This window comes from Gymnoscopelus braueri, assembly GCF_963280865.1.
Source record: "Gymnoscopelus braueri genome assembly, chromosome: 12".
Lineage (NCBI taxonomy): Eukaryota > Metazoa > Chordata > Actinopteri > Myctophiformes > Myctophidae > Gymnoscopelus > Gymnoscopelus braueri.
Genome location: NC_137614.1, coordinates 19,595,296 through 19,607,582, shown reverse-complemented (window position 1 = coordinate 19,607,582; position 12,287 = coordinate 19,595,296). Strand labels below are relative to the sequence as shown.

The 12,287-nt window shown below is 40.6% G+C and overlaps 1 protein-coding gene across 1 annotated transcript in view; it reads left to right on the top strand.

Annotated features, from left to right (window-relative positions):
* LOC308096181 (guanine nucleotide-binding protein G(s) subunit alpha) overlaps positions 1–12,287 on the top strand; it is a 41,088-nt gene that overhangs the window by 12,300 nt on the left and 16,501 nt on the right. Inside the window, exons 3-5 of the mRNA XM_080443511.1 lie at positions 6,143–6,197; positions 6,574–6,693; positions 11,215–11,312. Of these exons, the coding sequence (XP_080299637.1) occupies positions 6,143–6,197; positions 6,574–6,693; positions 11,215–11,312 (273 nt within the window). The remainder of the gene's footprint in view (positions 1–6,142; positions 6,198–6,573; positions 6,694–11,214; positions 11,313–12,287) is intronic.

The following is a 12,287-nucleotide window of genomic DNA, read 5'->3' as shown; positions in this document are numbered from 1 at the left end:
GGCCACTGAGCTGGTCAATTAATACCAGGGAGTTACCAAGATGGTTGTGTAGAATTTAGGGATTTTGCAATGCTATCCTGGCCTATTTTCACAACTCGTACTGTACTGGTTCATTGTCCTGTATCTTTCATATCTCCTCTACTCTTTTGCTCTCTTTAGCTGTCTGTCTGTCTTTCTGTCTCTCTCTCTCTCTTTCTCTCTCTGATCTTCACTACCTACCTGATATGGTAAAGATTGATTGATTGAGTATTTTATTAACGATTTGCAAAAAAAGCACAGAGGTACAGTTCATACAAAAGGATGCTAAAAGGTTAACCGAAGAAAGCACTATGACTTGTTTCCATTGGGATCCTGTGTATACAATTCAAGATGTAATGTATTCAGATATTAAGATTATTTTCATGCTGGTGCCCTCTCTCTTGACCACTAAACCCAAGAATTTGGTAAGAAATTCATGCAGATTTGACTTGTGACATTGACTTGTGACAAGTGCTGGGCCAAATAGTTTTTGTAAACATTAACAGTAAGGTTTTAGAAGATTATCTTTGGTAGGTTTGTCTGCGGCCACTTTCTCCACTGTTTCAGCCAATACATTGAATTTAAATGTCACCAGACGTATCGATAGGCCGAAATCTCAAGGCATTTATCTCCACTTGTTCCAGTGTAACTGCTCAGTGGAAAAAAAGTTTCAACTGGCTTTCAAAATCATTTTGCCATGTTTTACAGTATCCCTGTGTAGCAAGCAATGGTGGGGGACCCATCCATCTCCAGGAAGATTCAAATGTACACCAAACATTTTTCAAATATTTAACTGTAGGATGCTACATGTAGTCATTGTTTAAGTAGTCATTGTTTAAGCAGACCGCATGTTTCCCAACCTGGGGTCTGGGCCGGTAGTCCAACATCTTTCATTAATCTGCAACTAGTCTGTGCCTATATGTTGTTAACTGACATAATTAATAATGGACATAATTGTTTATGGCTCTTGTGTGGGTGTTGGTGCTGTGTCTGTGTCTGTCTGTCTGTCTATGCACTTCTTTGTGTCTGCATCTGTGTGCTTCTTTGTCTGTTTGTGTTTAGTGGATGTGATTAAAACGGAAGCATCTTGGTTAGACTAGAAAATCGGCACCTGAGGCATACAACGGCGTGTGACACAGCTCGTGACTTCACAATGCTTGTGTGTCGAGTGTTTGTTCATTAACAAGACACACAAACACATAACTACAGGTGCTCAAAATTCAAAGGGGACACAAAAGTGGAACAATATTTTAAAACATCATACACTAACATAATTTACACATAACCTGTTGAATTATATATCAACCATATTCAAACAGAATTTTTTTAATATAATTTTTGGGGCTTTTCTGCCTTATTTGGATAGTACAGTGTATAGTGACAATGGGGTGAAAGGCACGCAGCAAAGGTCATCGGGCTTGGGAATCGAACCCACGACTTGCTGTCAGGCTGCATTAGAGCCTTTATGTGGTATGCGCCTTAACCACTAGCCCATCGGTGCCCCGTAACATGGAATTTAAGACGAACCGCATCGTACTACAGTATGATAGGTCTGGTACCAGTATCCAGACTCCCAGGTGCTTTATATTATCATTAGCCAATGATTATTGTATGTGTGTGTGTGTGTGTGTATATATATATATATATATATATCTTTAAATTGTCACTGAAATATTTGCTGCCTGATGAAGACCTATAAGGTCGAAACGTTGCGCCATTAAATAAAGTACGTTTTGGGAGCTTTAAACCAGTATGTGAATGTTTTACCTGCTTCTCCTTGATTCTTGCCTTGATGTCCAGCACCTGGCCTAAATATAGGTACAAGATGTGCACACCTTCTCCTCTGTTAACAGTATCCAGAGTGACATGTATAATATTGCTGGCCATAAATAAATAAATACAAATACACTTATATACACGTTATATCTCCCACCCTATGAAACAATACTGAGATGAATTGTGTGTCGATGTTAAGCCCATGAATATTGTGCTGTCATTCTAATGTTTATATGTAAGGGCTCAGACCACACATGGGCATACACACACACAGGACCAAGATGCACTGAGAAGGCACACACAAAACTTTGTAATGACCCATGTGATTTTTAATGACTATCAGGTTGAAAATGTAAACAGGGCCTTCTCATTCTCCCTCCTAACACAATAAACAAGAGGGTGAATCTGACTGGCCAATGCTGGACCTCTCTCTTTTTCTCTCTCCGTGTCTGGGTCTCTCCTTTTCTCCTTGTCTCTCTAGTGGGGGCTATTCTCCGAATCTCCGTCCTCCGGCATGGACTTTTTCTCTCTCTCACTCTCAAACCATATCTTTCTTGCAGGCTCTATCTAGTGTGCTTGCTGTTTCCTTCAGCTTGTCGTTGTTGCACTGAATGTGAATTTGTGAGTATTTTAGGGCTGGTTCAATGGAGGGAGTTTTAGATCCCGGACCAATGTGGATGGTGAAGGTGTGTCCTCTCCTTTTCATAATTTTATGGCATGGCTTTGCAGTAGGCTAGCTGTCGGTAATTAGGTTGGTAGGGCTGGCTATCGTTTGGGTCTAATCGTTGCTAAACCGGTACTTTGAAATTGATGCTGGTGCCTACAGTATACTGATACTCTTCAATTAATAACAAAAAAACAACCCAAAAGGGAGGGGGGGGGGCAATGACATGTTTTTTAAATTTCTATTGCCACGGCAAATTTGATTGTGGCATTCTACTGTATTTAAACTGTTAACAGTTGGAGATTAAGGAGATCTACAAGCTTGCTTACTAGTAGTCACACGTTTGTTGCCTGTAATGTCTGCTTTAGAGCACTAAGGGGCGAATTGACAGCTCAGACATTAAGTGGCACCAAAACGAATCACCGAAATCTCCGTTGTGATTCGGTTCAGTAGGTACTGGAAGTTTCTGTACTCATCCCTAATGTTCTGTCTGTGTGTGTCCGGAGCTAATCTCACAAACCGAGTGGATCTGTGTCACATTTCTTGTGCACACTGCCAGTAGGCCAAAGAAGCACCTCCACATTAGTTTTTCTTTTATGTTTTATACCTTTTTTAACCGCATGAGATATTTAACTTTCATTTTATTATGGAAGTGAATGGGGCTCGGTCGGATCAGGCTGAGACCTTGCCTAAATTTGGACTTAGGTGTGATAGTCACAGGCTGGCCACATGAAGTCCAAAATCCTCATGCCATGCCAGTCCTATGTGGATCCCCACGATCCACTTTCTGATTTTCTTTTAATTGGACATTAATAAGGCCAAGAGGTAGGAAGCTTTTCCGGATTGAAACAGGGCAGCAAGGTGCCGGACGAACCATCTTAACCAGTACACCATTGACACTGCTGCTGATTTTTATTGTAATCTGGGAGCAAAACCCTTTTGCATGGCTAAATTTGAATCACGTTTTAAACATTCAGACAGTTAATTTGGGGGATTTCGTTTTTAGACTAGTTCTTGTCAGTAGTCTGTAGTCTACTCGACAGTAAATATGAAAATCATAGAAATATAATCCATTGTGTTGAAATCTCATATTTGTGCTGATCTTATCAGTACATTATTGTTGGTCTGATTGCTGAGACTGTATATATGTGAAAGACCAGTATTGGCCAATCACCGCAACAGTTGTGTGTGTGTGTGTGTGTGTGTGTGTGTGTGTGTGTGTGCGCGTGCACGTGCACTCAGTGCCGCACATGGTGTGTGTGCACGTGCACTCAGTGCCGCACACACATGCACATGTTGTACTTTAGTATAAAATTCTATCAGACAGGGCATTCACGCCTTTACTTTATGCTGTCCAGCAGTATAGTTTACTGCAGTGTTTCCCAGTCTAAACCAGTGGCTCAGGAGTACACAAAAGTAGGTAGCGAGGTGCTTTGGCTTTGATTTTTGGGGTTTATAATTGTGTACAGATTCTAATGCACTTTATATTGTAAAAATAATCTGAAAGTGCTGTACATGCTTGCTGTGCAATACCAGATTTAAACATGAGCCCTACCAGGGGACAAAAAAGAAACCATGGTTTACTAGAGGAATACTGTTATTTAATACATTGTGTTCTGACATGGCAAACTTCAGACCCTCAGTCAAAAAAAATTGAACTACTCGTCTAGGTGATACATAAAGACATTATGACAAATCCCATCTTCATTACTTAAACAAAACCTGTAAACCGTGCATGATGGTCTATCCTCACTCCTCAGCTCAATGTAAAATGATATATATTAACTGCTATTACCGATTGCTTTCTTTAGAAATGTTTCTGCCACAAAGACACCAAATAGGTTGTATAAACACCTATCATTTAGTTGAGAGATAATTACCACACAAACATGGCATGGCGGTGAAGGTCTGTTTACACTTCCCAAATCAAAAACAAATTCTATGTATTGTGCTGTAGTTTACTGTCACGTGCCATCAACACATGGAACTCAATTCCTGTACAAGACTGAACACAAAAACAGAAACGTAGTCCATTATAAGATGAGGTAAGAGCAAATGTGTCAATTTGGCCATTTTATTGGCCAAAAAGTAGGTAAAGCAGCAAAGAGAAGTAGAATATTACAACATATAAAAAAATCTCAGCACTTTAAACATGAGATAAACTACTCTATCTCCTAACTTTACATAGCTCTCCTAAGCAATACTTCTTTAGGATATGATACAATATAAAGCTTATCGTCCACACGTGGAAATGTGTCTATTGGTGGTTACTGGTGCAGCTGCAGTTTAGCAAGAGTATAAAATACAATAATTATCTGGTACACTGTAAAATTGGGAGTGTTAATTAAGTATAAATGCAAGCAAATGGAACCATACATTTGTGCGCTCTTGGAGTTACAAATGGATAGATTAATTACTGTGTAGAAAGACCAGTGCTCTGACCATGTGGTTAAGACCCCATAAACCTCCTGGTTTTGGAATGAGTTCTGAGGGTGCATTTTACCGGTAGTTGAACCTATAGATTGTAACATGTTAAAAATATTCAAGCATCTTCTGCAACAATATGTCAATGTCAATCTTAATGTACTTAACTCTCTCTCTCGGTTATAAAGTTGTGTATTTTGTACCTCTTAATTTTCCTCCAAGCTGTGTTAAGCTTCTTACGTTGCTGTGTTCTGACAGACACAGAACTCTGTATGCAATGTGTGCATCTGTACTTGTCTTGGCCATTAAAGCTGTTTGTGCTTTGGTACTGATTCAATTTCAGGCAGAGTTCTTCAACCCTGGTTCCCAGGAGACCCCTTGTACTGATGGTTTTGTATCCTACCGGGAAGTTAATTGCATTCCCCTGGCCTACTAGGTCCCTAATTAGACAGCTAACATGACATGGGTGAATACAATCAACTTCTCCCTGGTGGCATGAGAAACGAGGCGCTTGTTGAAGAACCTGGTTGTTGGGTTCTGATGAGACTAGTGGTGTATAGAGAGAGTGGCGGAATTCCACTCAATCATTTCCGAGAAATAGTAATAGCTGGTGGGCTATTTGAATGCATTATACAGAAAGGCAGAACTGTGATTAGAAGTCAGTAAATGCATTGATATAGAATATTTACCGGTATACAGTATATCACACCGACGCATATGTGTATTTACATTCCACTCAATCATTTCCCAGAAATAGTAATAGCTGGTGGGCTATTTGAATGCATTATACAGAAAGGCAGAACTGTGATTAGAAGTCAGTAAATGCATTGATATAGAATATTTACCGGTATACAGTATATCACACCGACGCATATGTGTATTTACATCGATATGTCATAAAAAAGAAATTGGATAATATTTGAATGTTAACAGGTACTGTTACCTGCCTTGTTGACATATTTTAAGCCAACATTACTTTTTTAATTTGGCTAATGAGCATATTGCAGTTTTTTATTGCTTTAAACGTCTTACCTTTTAAAAGTGCACCACAAATGGTCTGTTCTAAAGCTAATCTAAATCTACTGCAGTAGCGTTTACTTCTAACTTCCGGGAACTGAACGGAAGCGCCATGATCCTGAAATTGCTGTGAAAATGTTGGTTATTTGGAGTGAACGGAGTTGTTGTCACCACTCTGGTTCTGCTGTATTAATGCCATATTTTGAACCTCACTGAGCATCTGTTTGTGTCTCTCTTTGTCAGGGAGAAGAAGCAAAAGATTCATGACATCAAGAATAATATTAAAGAGGCCATAGAGGTGAGTGACTGGCAAAAAGGTATGCAAGCATGGATACCACTTTAGTCAGTAAAAAGTTTTAAAGGGTTCATTAATGGAGTATATAGTTGGTGTCAGATTGAAAACTTGTATGTCAAAACCTTTCCTTTTTCATTATTTATATTAAATTAAAATAGTGAAAATAGCAGATCTATAAGCTCATAAGGTATCGGCTATTTTCACTACTTTTGTGTGATACTCATGCATGACAAAGCACGGCATTCATTTATGGAAAAACATAAAAAGTTGAAATATGGAGATGAAGGTTTCTACCCGACAGCAACGATATGCACCTATAAATAGGTGTGCCCACCAATGTTTGTGTGTGTCTCTTATATGAATTTGTGTGTGTGTTCAGACCATCGTAACGGCTATGAGTACACTCACCCCACCAGTGCGGTTGGCCTGCCCTGACAACCAGTATCGGATTGAATATGTCCTCAACCTTGTCAACCAGAAAGACTTTGAGTTCCCATCGGTGAGTACACACACACACACACACACACACACACACACACACACACACACACACACACACACACACACACACACACACACACACACACACACACACACACACACACACACGTATTAGCAACAAAAGGAATTTAGTCGAAGCAGCTCAAGTAATAACAATAGTGGTGGTATCTGACTGTAGTAGTTGCATGTGTAGTACTTGTTGAAGTTGTAGCAGCAGCAGCAAATCATACTAGTAGTAGTAACAGTAATAGCAACAGTAGTAGCTTAAGTAGTAATAGTAATAGATGTAAGAATAGTAGTGCTATGGCGCAAGTAGTAAAAATAGCAGCACAGCAGCAGTAGTAGTAGTGTTTGAAATGTGCTATGCATATTATGTTTATAAGTTAAGTATAATTAGTACTATCATAGTATTTGGTATAGTATTATCATTATTACCATTAATAATATCCAGTAGCTGACCGGATTGCGCATCAACCACATAATCACAACGTCCTCCGTTTGATTTCGGGGGGAGACCTTTTAGTGCATGTCCTTCCCCATCTCATTCTCCCGTCAGTGTCCTGTCTGTCTACTATCCTACTGATGTAAACAAAAACTGACTCAGCAAAAATGTATTTAAATTATAGTAGCAGTAGCAGTAGCAGTAGGTTTGTCACCAATAGTATTTGAAGCAGCATTTGTTGTTTGTCCTACACCTGGGAACTTGGATGTGCACTATCCTTTCAATGCACTGTAGCAGAAACTCCCATCATCCCAGGTCTTAACCCCATGACAATGGTAGAGGTGAGGTTTGAGGTATACTAATGACCTGCTATATTCTAGCTCTAGGGTTAGGCTGAGGGATTTGGCTCCCTGTGGAGTGTTCCCATTAATCTAATAATTGACTTAACAAACTGTGAGGTCAGAGTGCTGCTGTTCATTTACAGTTACCTTTGGCTGGCTTGAATCCTCACTCATTTCCTACTTTACATAGAAGTTGTTTATCTCTAATAATACAAACGCCTTAAAGGGGCTGGCGGAGTTTGGTATATTATCGTTTTCTCTGTTATGTTGCAGCTATGTTCTAGCAGACCAGCTGTCCAATTCCCGACAGTAAATAAATACATCTACTGATGCACAAACTTGGACACATCATCAGTGTTGTTTCCTGGAATCACTGGGTGTTTCGGGTCTCGCAACAGACACCCTCCTCCAGGCGACCCGACCGAGGCTGATCAGACCCCGGTCTGTGTCCAAGTGGCATGCTACAGCCCCTACTGTCTCTTGAGGGGAGTAGGAGACAGTGCTAATGAGGGGGTTGGGGTTTAGGGTGGCAGGTGAGATGTTAACAGCAAGTTTTGGCGACACTAAGAGGCTCTAGGCACTGTGGGTTGACTCCGGGCCTGGCTCCTCCTTTGTCTGACCAGAAGTGGGCATTCTTCTGTGCGTTGCGTCGTCATCATTGCTGCTAGGCAAAAAGGTCTCATTCTACCTTGATGGATTTTTTAAAACCCTCCTTGCAGGTTTTACTGCAGTCTGTAGCTTTTGGGTTCTTCCTCTCAGAAGAAATGGTTTGGGCTGCCAACCCACTCCACCCCGGGTCGCCGTCTCTCCGGCCGTCCTCTGTCTCTCCAGATGTCACCACGCTCTTCGTGGTCGTCACCCAGTCTGTTCCTGGTTGTCACTGGTACATATTTAGCCGAAAAATAAATCATACCTTTAGCCTTTGCATCGTGTACTTTTCATTGTTCAGGATACATTTGTATTAGTTGTTTGGGCCATATTTTGCCTCAGTAGCACTGGATGCCTTACGGCACTTTGCTGCCTCCCACAGGTCAGGAGTATAACGCAAATCAAATATAATTATTAATTAATATTGGATAAACTGCTGGTGAAATAATGCGGAAAATAAATTAATATATCTATAGGCCTATTATAGCTTTTAAAAAGCACGAAATCTCGGTGTGTGCGTGTTTGTAGTATTTTAATATTACGTCATTTTCCATCAGGCACAAATGAGGTCGATGCGGATCTATACATCGGATGATATAATGCGGTTGGATGACAGATGGATAATAAACGTGTACACGTGGATTAGGCTGACGAAAAAGCCCATCCGCGCATCTCTACTGTATCTTTCTCCGATGTGCGGGCCAGGCTACTAGAAGTGAGGGCCACGTAGCGCCCCAGACCTCTAGTAGTGTACAATAGAAGATTCTTCTTTTATTAACTAATGTTTTGCTTACATTTTTTTATAATGTTTTGCTGAAAGTGAGCTAAACACAGCCCTGTCCACTTGAACACATAAAAGTTGATTGATTGAAATCAGATACTTATCACTTTCAGTTTACTTCATTTTACTATAAATACTGATCTTTAGGAGGACAAAAAAGGAATGTTTACTCCCTAAAGCGCTTGACCTATGATAAAGAAAGACTGTAAAACATGATGGGTTTGCTGGGGGGTCAAGTCTAAGTGTTCATTATAAGTTATTTATAAAATATTTTATCCATTTAAAAAAGGCACATAGAATTTGAGCCTAGGCAAGCAGGTGATATGTAAGGGTATGGGATGATCTAGAGGCAGGCATACACGTATGTATGAGTTGTCTGTGATCTTACACTTTAAGCATCTTCATTAATTTATTTATACATCAAGTCATGCTGCTGACACTACAGCTTTTTACAGTACAGCGAGCAAAGCATTCAGCGTCTTGCTCAAGACACATATCTGTGGTGAGCATCAAACCTGTGTCTTTTCACTACCGCTAAGTCTCCCTGCTGCCCCAGAACATTCCACATATGCCTAGTTGTTGGGAAACCATTACTGGTTTGATTGTTTTATTTGGAAGCATTTGTTTGTTTGGTCGACTTGTTTGTCAAATGCAAGGCCCCGTTGTAAATCAGGAGGATGGAGATTGGGCATTTGTCCTTTTTGCTAGGAAAAGGAAGCTTGATAGTATGAGGCAGAGCATCAGTAGTAAGCATCTGGAATACTTGATGCACACTGTGGTGTGTGTGTGTGTGTGTGTGTGTGTGTGTGTGTGTGTGTGTGTGTGTGTGTGTGTGTGTGTGTGTGTGTGTGTGTGTGTGTGTGTGTGTGTGTGTGTGTGTGTGTGTGTGTGTGTGTGTGTGTGTGTGTGTGTGTGTGTGTGTGTGTGTGTGTGTGTGTGTGTGTGTGTGTGTGTGTGTGTGTGTGAACAAGATCCTCCTCACTTTATCCTCACTTCCAGTCAGATAATGTGTAACATTATTTCAATTATGTGGTTGCCTTTTTTGTTGACCCAGCTATGTATCTCATTCATATTCTACATTCTACAAAGTCTGTATGACTTTGTGTGTCATAAATCAGTGTACAGAGAGGGAATGAGAAAGAAAGAGAGGGTGAGAGTAACACTGAAATGCAAATAGATATATCCACTCTGAAACCAGGAAGTATCTTGTCTGGCCTGGATTAGACCCTGTGAATGGCCATTACTACCACAAAGTTCCTGTTGCTTAACTGAAACAGGCAACATATAATAGACAGACACTCATGAGACAATTTAGTACCTTTTTTATTTCAGTAAACCATGAATTGGTATAGGACAACTGACTTGAACCAAAAATGGGATAAGAGCAAAAAACACTACTGCTATGAGTCGTGCATGGACTTGAGAAGTTGTTAATTATTTGTATCGCTCTCGGACTCTTTTGAATAGAAATCGTAGTAAATTATTTTCATCAGGACTAATAATTGTGATTAATAGTTGTTATCACACCTACCAGCAAATTAATCGGGGATTACCTTTTAAGCCATTCTGAGCCATACTCATCCTGCATCTGCTCGCTTGTTGTATAAATCACTCTGGATGCGATTATGAGCTAAATTTGTCAAATTTGGTATTAAGCGTACAAATAATGGTGCAGCCCAGTTGGTTTAAAGTGAGCTGTTCCAGTGAGTTTCCTCTGCCCTACTGGTATGTGTCTCTGTCTCCCTCCACCACTATTTACCTTCTCAGACATGTACACAGGCCCCGACCAGGCACAACGCACACTGCATGTGGTGTCAACAAAGCTGCAGTACTAGACCACTAGGCCCTCAGTCACATTCTACGGACGACAGACAAACTCCATATGCTGCTTTCTTATAATCACCCATAAGAAGGGAATTTGCTATGGCAAATTATGTCTGCATACTGTATTTACTATATATACACAGAGCAACATCTGTACATCTTGAAGGCTTGGAAAGTGCTGCATAGTCAATACAATCATATATCCTAACTATTAATAATTATGTGCACACAAACATAGTAAATTTGCAGGCGTGCACTGCACACATTCTCTACTTTTTTTACTCCTTTGATGTGGCTAATGTACTGTAAGTCACTGTCATTGAAGTAAGCAACAGTCACAAATATTTATACCTAAATGTTATACACCTTCTCTGCCACCTCTCTCACTCTGTATGCCTCTATCGCTTACCCACACCCATGCCTTCTTCCCTATTTACCTCTCTTTCACTCATCTCACTCCCTCTCTCCGTCCCTCCTTCCCAGGAGTTCTATGACCATGCGAAGACACTGTGGCAGGATGAGGGGGTCAAGGCATGCTATGAGAGGTCCAATGAGTACCAGCTCATCGACTGTGCGCAGTAGTAAGTAACCCTCGCAGCTGCATGACATCTACACCCACAAGACGTCTTGTGGAAGTTCTCTACTTCGTTCTTAGACAAGTGTTGGTTTAGTATTCATTCTAGCCATTTGGTCTGGTGGACAGATCTAAAGGTGTGTCTCAAACCAGTCCCTAGCTCATTAACCAGTGAACTCCCGTCCCCAGGGAGTCATGTCCCAATGCCAAAATAATGAATGGACTAGAACAGTATCTCCTTAGAGAATTCTTACAATGCAACATAAAAACCAGTAAGCGTCTTTGCTCACTATCCTCACTGACTGGAAGTAACAACTACAATTCCGCTAGTGGGTACACTCGTTAAATGGCTATCGTGGGCATTAACATACCGACTGGTGTAAACTAATGCACCCACACTTGATGAATGTAAAATAACTTTTTTTTTAATATTATTGCAACTACATAAAAAACAGGTTATCCATTTTATTATTTATTTTCAAGGTACTATACCCAACTTGGGGAGCTATCCAGCTGATATTGTTGATGTTGCATTCTTATCAGACCTGATAATTTAAAGCACCTGTGCTGGACTGCCTCAAAGTCCTATGACACATGATTGAGTGTCCCAATCTTCTATGAGTCAGTAACCTAATCCCAAAATCCAATTCAGTGTGGGTGAGTTACTACCAACTGAACTAGAGACCGGTTTGAGAAACAACATGAGTGTGACACCAGGTATTTACTATTGAATAATTGATGTTCCGATGTGGGCGCACATCCAAACCACTGTAAATTGCTGTTGATTGATTCCCATCGCCTGGGAGGTGTTTGGGGGCGCTGATGTGGTGTAGGATAATAAATGACGCATACATATAAGGAGCTACTACTGCGCAGGTGTACGCCCGTGCACGCTCGCGGCTGTGTTATTTTCTGAGATGCTCGTACCCCTGAACGCGCACATGAGTCGCGGACACAGTAACAAACTGACTTTGGACATCAC